This window comes from Ranitomeya imitator, chromosome 6 (assembly GCF_032444005.1).
Source record: "Ranitomeya imitator isolate aRanImi1 chromosome 6, aRanImi1.pri, whole genome shotgun sequence".
Taxonomy (NCBI): domain Eukaryota; kingdom Metazoa; phylum Chordata; class Amphibia; order Anura; family Dendrobatidae; genus Ranitomeya; species Ranitomeya imitator.
The window spans coordinates 242682348-242703098 of NC_091287.1; the positions used below are offsets into that span (position 1 = coordinate 242682348).

The 20751-nt window shown below is 44.5% G+C and overlaps 1 protein-coding gene across 1 annotated transcript in view; it reads left to right on the forward strand.

The window, feature by feature from the left end:
- Positions 1–20751, forward strand: part of LOC138642404 (NFX1-type zinc finger-containing protein 1-like) — a 418979-nt gene that overhangs the window by 158055 nt on the left and 240173 nt on the right. The window contains exon 17 of the mRNA XM_069730530.1: positions 11164–11280. Within this exon, the coding sequence (XP_069586631.1) occupies positions 11164–11280 (117 nt within the window). The remainder of the gene's footprint in view (positions 1–11163; positions 11281–20751) is intronic.

Sequence of the window (20751 nt, forward strand, 5' to 3'; positions counted from 1 at the left end):
CTTCATGGCCAGCAACTCTCGGTTGCCCACATCATAATTACGCTCAGCAGCCGAAAACTTCCTGGAAAAGAAAGCACATGGTTTCAACACTGAGCAACCAGAACCTCTCTGTGACAAAACCGCCCCTGCTCCAATCTCAGAAGCATCAACCTCGACCTGGAACGGAAGAGAAACATCTGGTTGACACAACACAGGGGCAGAACAAAAACAACGCTTCAACTCCTGAAAAGCTTCCACAGCAGCAGAAGACCAATTAACCAAATCAGCACCCTTCTTGGTCAAATCGGTCAATGGTTTGGCAATGCTAGAAAAATTACAGATGAAGCGACGATAAAAATTAGCAAAGCCCAGGAACTTTTGCAGACTTTTCATAGATGTCGGCTGAGTCCAATCCTGGATGGCTTGGACCTTAACCGGATCCATCTCGATAGTAGAAGGGGAAAAGATGAACCCCAAAAATGAAACTTTCTGCACACCGAAGAGACACTTTGATCCCTTCACAAACAAAGAATTAGCACGCAGGACCTGGAAAACCATTCTGACCTGCTTCACATGAGACTCCCAATCATCTGAGAAGATCAAAATGTCATCCAAGTAAACAATCAGGAATTTATCCAGATACTCACGGAAGATGTAATGCATAAAAGACTGAAACACAGATGGAGCATTGGCAAGTCCGAATGGCATCACTAGATACTCAAAATGACCCTCGGGCGTATTAAATGCAGTTTTCCACTCATCTCCTTGCCTGATTCTCACCAGATTATACGCACCACGAAGATCTATCTTAGTGAACCAACTAGCCCCCTTAATCCGAGCAAACAAGTCAGATAACAATGGCAAGGGATACTGAAATTTAACAGTGTTCTTATTAAGAAGGCGGTAATCAATACACGGTCTCAGCGAACCATCCTTCTTGGCTACAAAAAAGAACCCTGCTCCCAGTGGTGATGACGATGGGCGAATATGTCCCTTCTCCAGGGATTCCTTCACATAACTGCGCATAGCGGCGTCTTCAGGCACGGATAAATTAAATAATCGACCTTTAGGGAATTTACTACCAGGAATCAAATTGATAGCACAATCACAATCCCTATGCGGAGGTAGGGCATCGGACTTGGGCTCTTCAAATACATCCTGATAATCAGACAAGAACTCTGGGACCTCAGAAGGAGTGGATGACGAAATTGACAAAAATGGAACATCACCATGTACCCCCTGACAACCCCAGCTGGATACCGACATAGAGTTCCAATCCAATACTGGATTATGGGTTTGCAGCCATGGCAACCCCAACACAACCACATTATGCAGATTATGTAGCACCAGAAAGCGAATAACTTCCTGATGTGCAGGAGCCATGCACATGGTCAGCTGGGCCCAGTACTGAGGTTTATTCTTGGCCAAAGGTGTAGCATCAATTCCTCTCAACGGAATAGGACACCGCAAAGGCTCCAAGAAAAACCCACAACGTTTAGCATAATCCAAATCCATCAGATTCAGGGCAGCGCCTGAATCCACAAACGCCATGACAGAATACGATGACAAAGAGCATATCAAAGTAATGGACAGAAGGAATTTGGACTGTACAGTACCAATGACGGCAGACCTATCGAACCGCTTAGTGCGCTTAGGACAATCAGAAATAGCATGAGTGGAATCACCACAGTAGAAACACAGCCCATTCAGACGTCTGTGTTCTTGCCGTTCAACTCTGGTCATAGTCCTATCGCACTGCATAGGCTCAGGTTTAATCTCAGACAATACCGCCAAATGGTGCACAGATTTACGCTCGCGCAAGCGTCGACCGATCTGAATGGCCAAAGACATAGACTCATTCAAACCAGCAGGCATAGGAAAACCCACCATGACATCCTTAAGAGCCTCAGAGAGACCCTTTCTGAACAAAGCTGCCAGCGCAGATTCATTCCACAGAGTGAGTACTGACCACTTCCTAAATTTCTGACAATATACTTCTATATCATCCTGACCCTGGCACAAAGCCAGCAAATTTTTCTCAGCCTGATCCACTGAATTAGGCTCATCGTACAGTAATCCGAGCGCCAGGAAAAACGCATCGACACTACTCAATGCAGGGTCTCCTGGCGCAAGAGAAAATGCCCAGTCCTGAGGGTCGCCGCGCAAAAAAGAAATAATAATCAAAACCTGTTGAACTGAATTACCAGAAGAATGAGGTTTCAAGGCCAGAAATAGCTTACAATTATTTTTGAAGCTCAGAAACTTAGTTCTATCACCAAAAAACAAATCAGGAATAGGAATTCTTGGTTCTAGCATAGATTTCTGATCAATAGTATCTTGAATCTTTTGTACATTTATAACAAGATTATCCATTGAAGAGCACAGACCCTGAATATCCATGTCCACAGCTGTGTCCTGAAGCACCCAAATGTCTAGAGGAAAAAAAAGACTGAACACAGAGCTGAGAAAAAAAAATGATGTCAGAACTTCTTTTTTCCCTCTATTGAGAATCATTAGTTTGGCTCCTTGTACTGTTATGAGTGCAATCCAGTGACACAGTGTACCAGCGATCAGAGCACATACAGTGATCTGACAATAACCCAAAAACAATAGAACGAGCTCTGAGACGTGGAATCTCTGTAGACCGCAATACCTGAACCTATCCTAAACACAACTAAAGGCAGCTGTGGATTGCGCCTGACACTACCTATGCAACTCGGCACAGCCTGAGAAACTGACTAGCCTGAAGATAGAAAAACAAGCCTGGCTTGCCTCAGAGAAATACCCCAAAGGAAAAGGCAGCCCCCCACATATAATGACTGTGAGTAAGATGAAAAGACAAACGTAGGGATGAAATAGATTCAGCAAAGTGAGGCCCGATATTCTAGATAGAGCGAGGATAGCAAAGAGAACTTTGCAGTCTACAAAAAACCCTAAAGCAAAAAACCACGCAAAGGGGGCAAAAAGACCCACCGTGCCGAACTAACGGCACGGCGGTACACCCTTTGCGTCTCAGAGCTTCCAGCAAAACGAAAAGATGAGCTGGACAGAAAAAATAGCAACAAAAGCAAAGAAGCACTTATCTAAGCAGAGCAGCAGGCCACAGGAAAGATCCAGAAGCTCAGATCCAACACTGGAACATTGACAAGGAGCAAGGAAGACAGAATCAGGTGGAGTTAAATAACAAAGCAGCCAACGAGCTCACCAGAACACCTGAGGGAGGAAGCTCAGAAGCTGCAGTACCACTTGTGACCACAGGAGTGAATTCAGCCACAGAATTCACAACAGATAGCCCCGATGCGCGTTTCGTGTGTCTAATACACCGCTTTCTCAAGGGGAATACACAAATGCAGCTGCAAGGACCTTTTATGGTCATGTGGTGGAGCACATGGTACAGCAATGGCCAATAGCGGTGGTTGAAGCGGTGCATGCGCACTGCTCATCCAAGGTCTCGGAAAATACACCGAAGCGTCACGCATCACTACGCACGCGTGGGGAGTGGAAGAAGCAATCCCCTCATGTGAGAAGGAGGCAGGGAGATGCGCCAATATATGCTGGGGATCCAAAGTGGCAGCACGCATAGGCACACCCACCGCATCACCAATGAAATGTATTTGGAAGAGGAAAAGGCATTTCTTTAAATCTATCCTGGAGGTGATGCCTACAGTATATTATTATTATTATTATTATTATTATTTATATAGCACCATTAATTCCATGGTGCTGTACATGAGAAGGGCTTACATCAAAATACAAATATCACTTACAGTAAACAAAACTAACAATGACAGCCCTTGCGGGCTTACATTCTACAGGATTATGGGGAAGGAGACAGTAGGTCGAGGGTTGCGGTAGCTTCAATGGTGTTGAGGTGGCCGTGTGGTCTTTACAGGCTGTAAGCTTCTTTGAAGAGGTGGGTTTTCAGGTTTCTTTTGAAGGATCCAAAAGTAGTGGATAACCGGATGTGTTGGGGCACTGAATTCCAGAGGATGGGTGATATTCGGGAGAAGTCTTGGAGGTGATTGGGTGAGGAGCGAATAAACGTGGAGGAGAGGAGGAGGTCTTGAGAGGACCGGAGATTATGTGAGGGAAGATATTGAGAGATTAGTGTGGAAATATATGGAGGAGAAAGATTGTGGATGGCTTTGTAGGTCAGTGTTAGTAACTTAAACTGGATACGCTGGGAAATTGGGAGCCAGTGAACTGATTTGCAAAGAGGGGAAGCAGGAGTGTAGCGAGGAGAGACATTAATTAGTCGGGCAGCAGAGTTAAGGATGGACTGGAGGGGTGCGAGAGTGTTAGAAGGTAGGCCACAGAGGAGTATGTTGCAGTAGTCGAGGCGGGAGATGATTAGGACATGCACGAGCATTTTGGTAGAGTGTGGGTTGAGGAAAGAACGGATTCTGGAAATATTTTTGAGCTGAAGGCGACAGGAGGTGGCGAGAGCTTGGATGTGCGGTTTGAAGGACAGGGCAGAGTCAAGGTTTACTCCGAGGCAGCGGATTTTGGGGACAGGGGAAAGTGTGATTTCATTTATTTTGATAGATAGATCAGGTAGGGAAGATATGCGTGATGGAGGAAAGACAATGAGTTCAGATTTGTCCACATTGAGCTTGAGGAAGCGAGAGGAGAAGAAGGAGCATATGGCTGATAGACACTCTGGGATTCTGGAGAGCAGAGAGGTGACATCTTGGCCAGAGAGGTAGATCTGAGTGTCATCGGCATATAGATGGTACTGGAAGCCATAGGACCTTATGAGTTGCCCCAGGCCTTGTGTATAGATCGAGAAGAGTAAGGGTCCTAGGACAGAGCCTTGGGGGACTCCAACAGAGAGGGGGTGAGATGAAGAGGTAGTATGGGAGTTGGAAACGCTAAATGTGTGGTTGGTAAGGTATGAGGAGATCCGAGATAGGGCAAGGTCTTTGACCCCAAAGGAAGAGAGGTTCTGTAGTAAGAGGCAGTGGTCAACTGTGTCGAAGGCAAAGGACAGGTCTAGGAGGAGGAGTATAGAGAATTGTCTGTTAGCTTTGGCTGTAAGTAAGTCATTAGTAATTTTGGTCAGGGCAGTCTCAGTGGAATGGTGGGGACGGAAGCCAGATTGTAGGTTGTCGAAGAGAGAGTTAGATGCAAAGTGAGAGGAAAGTTCAGCATGGACATGCTGCTCAAGGAGTTTGGAAGCAAATGGGAGCAAAGATATGGGGCGACCGCTGGACATACCGCTTGGGTCAAGGGATGGCTTTTTGAGGATAGGTGTGATTGTGGCATGTTTGAAGGAAGAGGGGAAGGTACCAGAAGTTAGTGAAAGGTTGAAGGGATGGGATTAGTGTGGTGGTGAGGTTGGGGAGGAGGTGGGATGGGATGGGGTCAAGTGCACAAGTAGTGAGGTGTGATTTGGAGAGAAGATGAGCAAGCTCCCCTTCAGAGATTTTGTAGAGTGAAGTTATGGGGTTTGGGCATTGGTCTCTCATACAAAGGGGTTGTGGTGGTTGGACAACAAAGACTTGCCTTGTTTGGTCTATCTTATTTTTGAAGTGAGTGGCAAAGTCCTTGGGAACGATTAGGGAACTCGGAGGGGGCAGTGGTGGGCGGAGGAGGGAGTTAAAAGTGTTAAACAACTATTATCTAGCCCAGAACAGTAACAAATATATCCAAAACGACAGATAATATCATAACAGACAAGAAAAAATTAGCACTATTATAATATATATCGATCCAGTGCCTGGTTGCATAGAGGTCCATAATTATAGTATAATCCGCAGTTTGAGATAGTCCAACATATAAATGATCTGTCATTAAGGGACCAGTAGGGATGGGAGAGATCACAAAAAGGTGTCCTGCTGCAACAATTAAAGAAGTGAAAGAAAAAAGGGGGGGAATATCGTTATCTGGCCTCAGGATAAATATGAATGGGAGGCTTTCCGTCAACTGAGGGATGTTGATACATATTCTAGATTGCCTTTTAACCCCCTGACATCTTTCTCTCTCGATCTCCAAAGTATTTTGGTTAGAGCCCTGGAGAATGGTGTGATTACCAAACATGTCCTTGATGGCATTACGGCAAAATCTCCTAAGATCCCGACTTTCTATCTTTTGCCTAAGATTCACAAGAATGCCCTCGACCCTCCCGGGCGCCCTATTGTGTCTGGCATTGGGGGTCTTTGTGACCCAGTGTGCCAATTTATTGACTTCTATTTAAAATCTATGGTTGAAACATTACCATCTTATGTACGTGACACTACAGATGCCCTGGCCAGGGTCGACGGCATTCTTGTGGATCATGACACACTATTGGTGACAGCTGATGTGGAGAGTCTCTATACTTGCATCATCCATCGTCATGGTCTTGATGGTCGGCCTCTTCCTGGGGGCCTCCGGCCATGACGGCCCTCTTTGTGAGCTTGTCCTCGAGCTGCTGCACTAACTCCTTACCCATAATTTTTTTGTCTATAAAGATAATTTCCACTTGCAGAAACGCGGCACAGCCATGGGCGTTGCCTGTGCGCCCTCGTATGTCAATCTCTTCTTGGGCGCCTGGGAGAGATCCCTTTTTTGGCGACAAGGGCCCTCCGGCCACCTCCCATGTGCTGTGCTGGCATAGATACATAGACGACATTTTCTTTTCTTTTGAACTTTTTTTTATTGAGTTATATAACACAAATAAACAATAATGTAAAACTATATAACAGGGTGTGTGTGTTTTTTCAATAGAAAGTTCTTTCATTAGGTCGTCACATAGTACATGTTAAGATTAATCATAGTAGAAGTTACAATCTTTCATTCCACAAGTTTGTCTTCATTTTCCTACTTTTTTATAAGGAAGGAGTCTAACCCAATGTGTACACACCTATTGATCTTAAATTATAACATTGATGTAGAGAGAAAGGTAGTAAAAGTAAGGTGGTGGGGAGAATCAGATGAAGGAGAGGAAGTAGGGGAGAGACAGGGGAGTCCTCCATGTAAGAATGGATAGTGGTATCGGAGGTTAGTGCCTTACAGCGTCATGAGACCTATGTAACAAGCATTAATCTCTCATGAAAGCTTGCTAGTTTTTAGGGTGGATGCCAGATCTTCATTCAGTCGCTGTGTGAGACTGCTGACTCATCATCCTTAAGTATTCATCCGATTCTCTATACAGAACCCATGGCTCCCATGTTACCCCAAACCTGTCTCTTGAGAAGTTTGTGAAAGCTCCAATTTCCTCTACATAATAAAGCTGATCAACTTTTTGGAGCCAATCAACAATGCTCGGGCTACTCTGAGAGCGCCATTTTGTGGGAATAATTAGTTTAGCTGCTGTTAATAAAAATAAGAGTAGTGATTTGTACTTGGTCTGTGAAATATTACTAGACCAGTTCAGAAAGATGAGGTTCGGCCGTGGGGGGTTTGAAAGTTTGCATAACTTGGTAATAATTTTCAAAACACTATTCCAAAACTGTCTAATCTTATCACATGACCACCAAATGTGCAGGAACTCCCCTTTATCTTTATTACATCTTCAACAGGTTGGGGGTATGTTGAGTTACCAGGTATAAGTTACCACTGGGGTGGTATACCATCTTGTGATGATCTTATATGAGTTTTCTTGAACTCTTACACAGCTAGATGGCCCAAATGAATTTTTATAAATGCACTAAACCTCCAGTCCTACAGTTTAATTCCGAGTACATAGCCGACATTTTCTTTTTGTGGGACGGGATGGTGCGGCAGCTCGAGGACTTCATGGGGACCCTGAATCAAAATTCTCTAAACATCCAACTTACATATACATATGATTTGAGGAAAGTTAATTTTTTGGCCGTCAGTTTTGAGGTAGACCATGTTGGTCACATCCAGACGGATGTATACCGTAAACCGACGTCTGTTAATGCCTTGATTCACGCGTCCTCGGCTCACAATCCATCTACAATTAGGGCTGTCCCGTTCAGACAGTTCCTGCGGATGAGGCGGATCTGCTCATCTGATGCTAAATTTGAAACACAGACCTCTGATTTAAAAACCCGTTTTACTGCACGTGGTTATTCTAACCGGTGCATCAAACGTGGCTAATAGAGAGCCAGGGCTACTCCACGCAGCGATCTCTGTTGTGAATTCTGTTATCAAACTCCCTCCTGTGTTTCATGAATGGTACTTCGGCGAGTTCTGTCCATGGACTCCCTCTGGTGGTTGTGAGTGGAGCTGCTGCTTCTGAGGTTCCTTCCACAGGTGACGTAGTTTATTCCTTGGCTGGCTGCTCTATTTAACTCCACTCAGATCGTTACTCCATGCCAGCTGTCAATGTTCTTATACTGGTTCAGTTCGCTCTTGGATCTTTCTGGTGACCTGTCTACTCCAGCAGAAGCTAAGTCCCTGCTAGTTAATTATTTGTTTGTTGTTTCCTTGTCCAGCTTGCTTTCATGATTTTGTCTTGCTAGCTGGAAGCTCTGGGATGCAGAGTGGCACCTCCGCACCGTGAGTCGGTGCGGAGGTCTTTTTGCACACTCTGCGTGGTCTTTTGTAGTTTTTTGTGCTGACTGCAAAGTTACCTTTCCTATCCTCAGTCTGTTTAGTAAGTCTGGCCTCCCTTTGCTGAAACCTGTTTCATTTCTGTGTTTGTGACTTTCATCTTAACTCACAGTCAATATATGTGGGGGGCTGCCTTTTCCTTTGGGGAATTTCTCTGAGGCAAGGTAGGCTTTATTTTCTATCTCTAGGGCTAGTTAGCTCTTAGGCTGTGAAGAGGCGTCTAGGCAATGTTAGGTACGCTCCACGGCTATTTCTAGTTGTGTGATAGGATTAGGGATTGCGGTCAGCAGAGCTCCCACTTCCCAGAGCTTGTCCTGTGTGAGATTAACCATTAGGTCGTTCCGGGTGCTCCTAACCACCAGGTCCATAACAGATCTCCTCAAACCATCCATGGCTCGACCACGTACTACTAATAGTGGGACCATAAAATTCATTTCCACGTTCAACCATGAATGGGAGGATATGAGGCAGATCCTTAAAAAACACTGGTCCATTTTGGGCGCTGAGCCCTTCCTGGGAACAACTCTTGGTGATTGTCCCTCTATGACCACCAGAAGATCCAAACATCTTAAGGATCTTCTGGTGAACAGTCATTATATTCCCACTTCCCATAACCCGTTTGGCTCTAGAAGCCCCATACCTGGCTCTATACCATGTGGTCACTGTCTTGCCTGCACGAATGTACTGCGCTGTACTACTTTTTGCTCCTCTGATGGCAATACACAATTTGATATCAGACATCAGATATCATGCAGTAGTACGAACGTTATTTACTACGCCACTTGTGGCTGTTCTAAAATCTATATAGGACTGACATCGAGAGAATTAAGAATGCGCGTACGGGAGCACGTGCGGGACATTCGTGCAGCCAAGACGGTGACTGATTTCTCCCTTTCTTAAGACAATTCCATGCCATTTTAAACAACACCACGGGAGTGAACCCTCGTCATTTATGGTGCGCGGGATTGATATTGTTCATCTAGGAATTAGGCTGGTTTCACACTTGCGTTTCAAAACGCATGCGTTTAAAAAAAAACGCATGGTGAAAAACGCATGTAAACGCGTTCAAATGCTGCATTTTTTTGACGCATGCGTTTTTCATGTGGTGAAAAAAACGCGGTGTTTTGACGCGTTTACATGCGTTTTTTCATGCGTTTGCGTTTTTTAAACGTTTGGAGACCCCAGATGTGCCTAAATAGTGGAAAACTCCCCCAATTCTAACTCCCACCCTAACCCTAACCATAACCCTGACCACAAACCTAACCCCAACACACCATAATCCCAATCCTAACCCATGCCCTAACCCTAGCTCTAACCCTAACCTTAGCACTAACTCTAACCCTATCCCTTGTTCTAACTTTATCCCAACTCACATTAACCCAACTTACTTTAGCACAACTCTAACCCTAATTGAAAAATGGAAATATTTTTTATTTTTTATTTCATTATTTTTCCCTAACCAAGGGGGTGATAAAAGGGGGGGTTTATTTATAATTTTGATCACTGTTATAGTGTCTATCACGGTGAACAAAAAGAACCAATAGGAAAATTTTCCTATTGTTGCCGGGTGCCGGCTGGCAGATCACGCTGGGCGCACTGCGCATGCGCCCACCATTTTCCCCCGGAAGAAGACGCCGGCGGCCCTGAGGACTTCACGGGGGTCATGCGGGGACTCCACAGGTCCCGGGTGGATGATTGGGGGACCGTACTTCTCTCTTCTCTGATGTGATTTCACTCCTGGTTTGTTATCAGGACTTGATACGTTCTTATACCAACATCTGACGTCACCGGATCCGTTCATTTTTTACTGGCATACAGGTGGTAGAGGGTAGGTCACTAGGTTCTTATATATAGGCTGTTGTTCACCATTACTTATATATTGTCTCTGGTGTACTTGTAGCGATTTAGGTACCACAGCAAGATATATTATTATTCACATGCTATTGGGAGGTATGCTATATTAACTGTTATTGTACAGTGTTCAGCATTATGTATGTTTGGCAGAATTTTGAGTTTTTTGTGGGGATATTTTTAACATGTTTTTAACATTATGTATCAATAAACGTTTACCTTTTATACTATTATACCTTATTGTGGTGTGCGGATTTTTGTAAAGTGGCTCTTTCTCTTTCTTTTGGTACAAAAAGATATTGGCTCAAGTAGAAGCCAAATGGATCGTGACGTTAGACACCATGACCCCTAGGGGCCTAAACGAATCTCTGTCTTTTTCATCCTTTTTGTGATCCCCCTGGAGTAGTACCCTTCTGTGTGTATATATAATGCGTCTCTGTGATGTATGGAGTGTTCTTGCCATTCTCCCATACCCTCTGCTTGGGTGTTTCTTTTTGTTATTCATGTTTTTAATTGTTCTTTTAATATATTTTTTCTTTCACTTGTGATCTCTCCCATCCCAACTGGTCCCTGAATGACAGATCATTTATATGTTGGACTATCTCAAACTGCGGATTATACTATAATTATGGACATCTATGCAACCAGGCACTGGATTGATGTATATTATAATGGTGCTAATTTTTTCTTGTCTGTTCCCTACCTATAAACAAAGTGATCATAAGATATTTTGCATTAACAAATTGGAACTTTCTTCATCTAGCTTCACTAGTTAACTTCGCAAAGACTCTAACACAGCTTTTTATATCATATTCTCATTTATAAATATAGAAAATAAAGCACGTAAAATTCAAAGAGGAAGAGCTCATTCTGAGAGCAGAGGTGGATCAGGAACAAGACTGGAGGTACATCATACTTCTGGTGCCCAGCACAGCCAAATGTCTTCTGGTAAGCAGCTGAACTTTCAAAATCAACAGACCAATCAAGCTGGAAAGGATACTCGGGTAATGTGTCTATACTGTAAAGACTACCATACACATTCGAATAAAGTAGTCAAACTCATTGATATCACTGGGTGTGGCCCATGTATTGGTGCCCCCAGCTGATGATGCCCTGGGAGATAAGGATCCAGCCTGTAAAATCCTTTGTTCTCTAAGAGATAAGCTGCCACCAGAGATGTTTGGCAGGTCTCCCACTCTCGAAAACTATGACAGCATGACACACTGAGCAATCTTTCTACAAACAGTTTTGTTTAGTCGAAAGACTGACAATTGGTAAAAGTTTACCGATTGACGGCCGTATTGTGCCACTCCTCAGTCCATGTAAGTGGACCTTTATTAGACTGGCCAAGCACATTAGATGGTTCATTTCCGAATGCTTGTTCGACCTATAGTTTTCTGCTGAACCCTCCCCTATCCCTATACAAATGCATGCCCGGCTTTGTCAAGCCAGCATATATTCACAAAAGGAAAAGGAAAATGAGCCTCTCCCAGACCCCTTTGATACCATCTTATTTCAGGGAGCAAAAGAATAGGCAGTTGTAACCTGTAATGTACTGTTCAGCTTATGTGTGTGGCCAGCTTAAATGCTGCAAAGACAAGATCCTATAAGAACTGCTTTTTTATTTATCATCATCATAGAGTGCAGATTGTTGTGCTGATAACTAATGGCCATAATACTGAAATTTTTGTAATATATTTGTTATGGATAATGTTTATAATTGTTTTAATACCAAAACAGTCTTTAAAAGTTCAGAATCTACTATATAATTGTCTAAGGGTCACTTCCGTCTGTCCTTCTGTCTGTCTGTCACGGTTATTCATTCGCTGATTGGTCTCGCCAGCTGCCTGTCATGGCTGCCGCGACCAATCTGCGACGGGCACAGACCGGAAGAAAATGGCCGCTCCTCGCAGTCAGTGCCTGTCGCCCGCATACTCCCCTCCGGTCACCGCTAACACAGGGTTAATGCCAGTGGTAACGGACAACGTTATGCCGCGGGTAACGCACTACGTTACCGCCACTATTAACCCTGTGTGTCCCCAACTTTTTACTATTGACGCTGTCTATGCGGCATCAATAGTAAAAAATGTAATGTTAAAAATAGTAAAAAAAACAAAAACCTGCTATACTCACCCTCCGTAGTCGCTCGTGCCGGCCGCCATCTTCCGTTGCAGGTTCCGGTGGCAAAGATGGTATGGGAGAAGGACCTGCCATGACGTCACGGTCATGTGACCGCGACGTCATCATAGGCCCTGCGCACCTGCACGAGAAGGACCTGCCATGACGTCACGGTCATGTGACTGCGACGTCATCACAGGTCCTGCACTCATACCAACCCTGGGACCGGAAGCTGCCGTGGACTACAAGGGGCCCTCGGAAAGGTGAGTTTAGGTTTATTTTTTATTTTTTAAACTGTGACAAACCTGGCTGGGCAATATACTACGTAGCTGGGCAATATACTACGTGACTGGCCAATATACTACATGGCTCTGTGCTGTATACTACTTCGCTGTGCAATATACTACATGGCTCTGTGCTGTATACTACATCACTGGGCAATATACTACGTGACTAGCCAATATACTACATGGCTCTGTGCTGTATACTACATCGCTGTGCAATATACTACGTGGCTCTGTGCTGTATACTACGTCGCTGTGCAATATACTACGTAATTGGGCAATATACTACGTGGCTCTGTGCTGTATACTACGTCACTGGGCAATATACTACGTCACTGGGCAATATGCTACGTGGATGCGCAATTTACTACGTCACTAGGCAATAAACTACGTAACTGGGCAATATACTACGTGGCTGGGCAATATACTACATAACTGGGCAATATACTATGTGGTTGGGCAATATAATACGTGGCTGGGCAATATACTACGTGACTGGGCAATATACTACGTGACTGTGCAATATACTACGTGGCTGAGCAATATACTACGTGGTTGGGCAATATACTACGTGGTTGGGCAATATACTACGTTGCTGGGCAATATACTACGTCACTGGGCAATATACTACGTGGTTGGGCAATATACTACGTGACTGCAATATACTACGTGGCTGGGCAATATACTACATGACTGTGCAATATACTACGTGGCTGGGCAATATACTACATGGCTGGGCAATATACTATGTGGCTGGGCAATATACTATGTGGGCTGTGCAATATACTACGTGGCTGGGCAATGTACTACGTGGTTGGGCAATATACTACGTCACTGGCCAATATGCTACGTGGATGCGCAATTTACTACGTCACTAGGCAATAAACTACGTAACTGGGCAATATACTACATGGCTGGGCAATATACTACATCACTGGGCAATATACTATGTGGTTGGGCAATATAATACGTGGCTGGGCAATATACTACGTGACTGGGCAATATACTACGTGACTGTGCAATATACTACGTGGCTGGGCAATATACTACGTGGTTGGGCAATATACTACGTGGTTGGGCAATATACTACGTTGCTGGGCAATATACTACGTCACTGGGCAATATACTACGTGGTTGGGCAATATACTACGTGACTGCAATATACTACGTGGCTGGGCAATATACTACATGACTGTGCAATATACTACGTGGCTGGGCAATATACTACGTGGCTGTTCAATATACTATGTGGCTGGGCAATATACTATGTGGGCTGTGCAATATACTACGTGGCTGGGCAATGTACTACGTGGTTGGGCAATATACTACGTTGCTGGGCAATATACTATGTCACTGGGCAATATACTACGTGATTGGGCAATATACTACGTGACTGTGCAATATACTACGTGGCTGGGCAATATACTACGTGACTGTGCAATATATTACGTGGCTGGGCAATATACTATGTGGCTGGACAATATACTATGTGGGCTGTGCAATATACTACGTGACTGGGCAATATACTACGTGACTGCAATATACTACGTGGCTGGGCAATATACTACGTGATTGGGCAATATACTACGTTGCTGAGCAATATACTACGTCACTGGGCAATATACTACGTGGTTGGGCAATATACTACGTGACTGTGCAATATACTACGTATGTGGGCAATATACTACGTGGCTGGGCAATATACTACGTGGGCTGTGCAATATACTACGTGGCTGGGCAATATACTATGTGGCTGGGCAATATACTGCGTGGCTGGGCAATATACTACGTGGACATGCATATTCTAGAATACCCGATGCGTTAGAATCGGGCCACCATCTAGTCTATATAATTGTCTAATGGTCACTTCCGTCTGTCTGTCTGTCATGGATATTCATTGGTCGCAGCCTCTGTCTGTCATGGAAATCCAAGTCGCTGATTGGTCGTGGCAAAACGCCCACGACCATTGCCACGACCAATCAGCGACGGGCACAGTCCGGCGGCAAAATGGCCGCTCCTTCCTCCCCGCAGTCAGTGCCCTCTCCATACTCCCCTACAGTCAGCCCTCACACAGGGTTCATGGCAGCATTAATGGGCCGCGTTATGCCGCGGCATAACGCACTCCATTAACGCAGCTATTAACCCTGTGTGACCAATTTTTTACTATTTTGCTGCACTGCAGCATCAATAGTAAAAGAACTAATGTTACAAATAATAATAATAAACAAAAAAGGTTATTCTCACCCTCCGACATGCCGTGCCTCTCGGCAGTGCAAGCGGTAGGTTCCGGTGCTATGTGAGAAGGACCTTCCATGACGTCACGGTCATGTGACCGCGACGTCATCACAGGTCCTGCGCTCATACCAACCCTGGGACCGGAAGCTGCCACGTGCGCCGCACATAGGCGCCAGGACTTGAAGGGGCCTTCGGAAGGTGAGTATATGTTTATTTTTTATTTTAAGTCTTTTTTAACCACGCATATAGTGCCCACATTGCTATATACTACATGTGCTGTGTTACATACTGCATGGGCTGCGTTATATACTACATGGCTGCTATGTACTACTGTACGTGGGCAGTGTTATATACTATGTGGGCAATGTTATATACTGCGTGGGCTGCGTTATATACTACATGGCTGCTATAGACTACGTGGGTAGTGTTATATACTATGTGGGCAGTGTTATATACTGTGGGGGCTGCGTTATATACTGCATGACTGCTATTTACTACGTGGCCAGTGTTATATACTATGTGGGCAATGTTATATACTGCGTGGGCTGTGTTATATACTGTTTGGGCTGTGTTATATACTGCGTGGCCACTGTTATATACTGCGTGGCCTGTATTAATGCATCGGGTATTCAAGAATATGTCGTGGCCTGTGCTATATACTATGTGGCTTCTATATATATACCGTATATACTCGAGTATAAGCCGAGATTTTCAGCCCATTTTTTTGGGCTGAAAGTCCCCCTCTCGGCTTATACTCGAGTCATATACCCGGGTGTCAGCAGGGGAGGGGGAGCGGGGGCTGTGTAATCATACTTACCTGCTCCCAGCGCGGTCCCTGCAGTCCCTGGCTTCTCCGGCGCTGCAGATTCTTCCTGCACTGAGCGGTCACATGGCACCGCTCATTACAGAAATGAATATGCAGCTCCACCCCCATAGGGGAGGAGCCGCATATTCATTGCTGTAAATGATCGGTGCCATGTGACCGCTCAATTACAGGAAGAAGCTGCAGCGCCGGAGAAGCCAGGGACTGCAGGGACCGCGCCGCAGCAGGTAAGGGGAGCGCAGCGCTATAATTACCTGCTCCTCGCTCCGGCTCCGTCTGCAGCGTCCTCTAGCAATGACGCTCAGGTTAGAGGGCGCTGTGACGTAGTCAGTGCGCGCCCTCTGCTGAGCGTCAGTGCTGGAGACGGAGCCGCAGAGGAGCAGGTAATTATTGAAAGCGCTGGCGTCCTGAGAAGAGAGGTGAGTATGTGATTTTTTTTTTTTTATGGCAGCACCAGCAGCATTCTAAGGAGCACCTATAGGGCCATAAAGGTGCAGAGCATATAAGGGGCACAGCATTATAAGGAGCACCTATGGGGCCATAAAGGTGCAGAGCATATAAGGGGCACAGCATTATAAGGAGCACCTATGGGGCCATAAAGGTGCAGAGCATATAAGGGGCACAGCATTATAAGGAGCACCTATGGGGCCATAAAGGTGCAGAGCATATATGGGGCACAGCATTATAAGGAGCACCTATGGGGCCATAAAGGTGCAGAGCATATAAGGAGCACAGCATTATAAGGAGCATCTATGGGGCCATAAAGGTGCAGAGCATATAAGGGGCACAGCATTATAAGGAGCACCTATGGGGCCATAAAGGTGCAGAGCATATAAGGAGCACAGCATTATAAGGAGCACCTATGGGGCCATAAAGGTGCAGAGCATATATGGGGCACAGCATTATAAGGAGCATCTATGGGGCCATAAAGGTGCAGAGCATATAAGGGGCACAGCATTATAAGGAGCACCTATGGGGCCATAAAGGTGCAGAGCATATATGGGGCACATCATTATAAGGAGCACCTATGGGGCCATAAAGGTGCAGAGCATATAAGGGGCACAGCATTATAAGGAGCACCTATGGGGCCATAAAGGTGCAGAGCATATATGGGGCACAGCATTATAAGGAGCACCTATGGGGCCATAAAGGTGCAGAGCATAAATGGGGCACAGCATTATAAGGAGCACCTATGGGGCCATAAAGGTGCAGAGCATATATGGGGCACAGCATTATAAGGAGCACCTATGGGGCCATAAAGGTGCAGAGCATAAATGGGGCACAGCATTATAAGGAGCATCTATGGGGCCATAATCAAAGGTGCAGAGCATATATGGGGCACAGCATTATAAGGAGCACCTATGGGGCCATAAAGGTGCAGAGCATATAAGGAGCACAGCATTATAAGGAGCACCTATGGGGCCATAAAGGTGCAGAGCATATATGGGGCACAGCATTATAAGGAGCATCTATGGGGCCATAAAGGTGCAGAGCATATATGGGGCACAGCATTATAAGGAGCACCTATGGGGCCATAAAGGTGCAGAGCATATAAGGAGCACAGCATTATAAGGAGCACCTATGGGGCCATAAAGGTGCAGAGCATATATGGGGCACAGCATTATAAGGAGCATCTATGGGGCCATAAAGGTGCAGAGCATATAAGGGGCACAGCATTATAAGGAGCACCTATGGGGCCATAAAGGTGCAGAGCATATATGGGGCACATCATTATAAGGAGCACCTATGGGGCCATAAAGGTGCAGAGCATATAAGGGGCACAGCATTATAAGGAGCACCTATGGGGCCATAAAGGTGCAGAGCATATATGGGGCACAGCATTATAAGGAGCACCTATGGGGCCATAAAGGTGCAGAGCATAAATGGGGCACAGCATTATAAGGAGCACCTATGGGGCCATAAAGGTGCAGAGCATATATGGGGCACAGCATTATAAGGAGCACCTATGGGGCCATAAAGGTGCAGAGCATAAATGGGGCACAGCATTATAAGGAGCATCTATGGGGCCATAATCAAAGGTGCAGAGCATATATGGCACAGCATTATAAGGAGCATCTATGGGGCCATAATCAAAGGTGCAGAGCATATATGGCACAGCATTATAAGGAGCATCTATGGGGCCATAATCAACGGTGCAGAGCATTCTATATAGCACAGTTGTATATGGAGCATCTATGGGGCAATAATGAACGGTATGGAGCATCTATTTTTATTTTTGAAATTCACCGGTAAATGCTGCATTTTCTACCCTAAGCTTATACTCGAGTCAATAAGTTTTCCCAGTTTTTTGTGGCAAAATTAGGGGGGTCGGCTTATACTCGGGTCGGCTTATACTCGAGTATATACGGTACATATTCTAGAATACCCGATGCGTTAGAATCGGGCCACCATCTAGTTCAAAATAATTGCTTACATGGAATTCAGAGCCTATGAAAAGACAATCTTTGTAAGTTAAAAAGATTTGTCAGAAAACCTTTAGTTTTCTTTCATCAACAACATTTTCTGTGATAAAATACTACAAAATACTCCCACAGATATGGAGCATTGATTGCAAACAAGATTTATTACTTTGCACACTCAAAAAATAAATTTTCCTAGAAAATTCATTCAAGACCATGTTGAAAAAATTAGTACAAAATTCTAATTAACAAGAATTTAACCACAGGTAAGTCTAATTATACATTAACCCCTTAACAGCCGTTGATACGCCTTTTAACGGCAGCAGTTTAGGGTACTTAAACCACAGCGCCATTAAGCTGTGGAAAAAGTGTATAGTGCCCCTAGAGTTAGAATTTCTTTAGGATCTTGGCTGCCGAGGGTAGCTGAGACCCCAGAGAATATGATTTAGGTCGGTTTTTACCAACCCCGTTGTTGCGATCGCTGCTATTAACGGTATAACAACAACAAAGAAAGAAAAGTCAGACTTTCCATTTAATTTCTCTCTCCTCTGATGTGCGATCACATCAGAGAAGAGAGAAGTACGGTCCCCCAATCATCCACCCGGGACCTGTAGAGTCCCTGCATGACCCCCGTGAAGTTCTCAGGGCCGCCGGCGTCTTCTTCCGGGGGAAAATGGTGGGCGCATGTGCAGTGCGCCCAGCGTGATCTGCCAGCCGGCACCCGGCAACAAATAGGAAAATTTTCCTATTGGTTCTTTTTGTTCACCGTGATAGACACTATAACAGTGATCAAAATTATAAATAAACCCCCCTTTTATCACCCCCTTGGTTAGGGAAAAATAATGAAATAAAAAAGAAAAAATATTTCCATTTTTCAATTAGGGTTAGAGTTGTGCTAAAGTAAGTTGGGTTAAAGTGAGTTGGGATAAAGTTAGAACAAGGGATAGGGTTAGAGTTAGGGTTAAGGTTAGGGTTAGAGCTAGGGTTGGGGCATGGGTTAGGATTGGGATTATGGTGTGTTGGGGTTAGGTTTGTGGTCAGGGTTATGGTTAGGGTTGGGGTTAGGGTGGGAGTTAGAATTGGGGGAGTTTTCCACTATTTAGGCACATCAGGGGTCTCCAAACGCAACATGGCACCACCATTGATTCCAGCTAATCTTGCATTAAAACAGTCAAATGGTGCTCAGTCCCTTCTGAGACCTGCCATGCACCCACAGTGGCTTTCCCCCACATATGGGTTATCAGCGTACTCAGGAGAAATTGCACTACAAATTGTGTGGTCCATTTTCTCCTGATACCCTTGTGAAAATTAAATAAATTGGTTTCAAAGTAATTTTTTTGTGAAAAAAAGAAAAATGTTCATTTTTTCCTTCCACGTTGCTTCAGTTCTCGTGAAGCACCTAAAGGGTTAATAAACTTATTGAATGGGGTGCAGTTTTTAGAATGGTGTCACTTTTGGGTATTTTCTGTTATATTGGCCCCCCAAGGTCACTTCAAATGTGAGATGTCCCTAAAAAAAATTGTCTTGTAAAATTGTGCTGATGTAAAGGAGGCATGTGGGTAATGTTATTTATTAAGTGCTTTGTAGTGATGAGCGAATATACTCGTTGCTCGGATTTTCCTGAGCACGCTCGGGTGGTCTCCGAGTATTCGTGACTACTCGGAGATTTTGTTTTCCTTGCCTCAGCTGCATGATTTACAGCTGGTAGCCAGCCTGAGTTCATGTGGTGGTTGCCTGGTTGCTAGGGAATCCCCACATGTAATCAAGCTGTCTATCAGCTGCAAATCATGCAGCTGCGGCAAGGAAAACTAAATCTCCGAGTAGTCACAAATACTCGGAGGCCACCCGAGCGTGCTCAGGAAAATCCGATCAACGAGTATATTCGCTCATCACTAGTGTTTTGTGTGACACCACTCTCTGATTTAAGGGCATAAAAATTCAAAGATTGAAAATTGCTAAATTTTCGCCATATTTCCATTTTTTTCATAAATAAATGCAAGTCATATTGAATAAGTTTTACCATTAACATGAAGTACAGTATGTCATGAAAAAACAGACTCAGAATCAGTGAGATCCGTTGAAGCGTTCCAGAGTTATAACCATCCTCCCTCTTCCCAGAGTCACAGCTTTTTTATTTTTCTGTCCAAATAGACATACTGTATGAGGGCTTGTTTTTTGCGGGATGAGTTGTAATTTTGAATGACATGGATGAAAAAAAAACACAATTCTGACATTCTTTTTGGGAACTGTTTTCACGGTATACATTTTGTGGTAAAAATGATCCTGAAATATAATTCTGCTCATCAGTGCTATTACGGTGATACCACACATGTCCAGTTTTATTATTATTATTTTAGTGGTGAAAAAAATCAGGAGTTGCCTAAAAAATTTTGAGAGGTTGTGTTGCCATTTTTTGAGACTCAGAATGATTTTATTTTTCAGTTGATGGAACTGTGTGATGGCTTATTTTTTGTGTCGCAAGAGGAAGTTGTTACACCATTTTTTGTGAAATAGCAGTGACTAAAAAACATAATTTTGG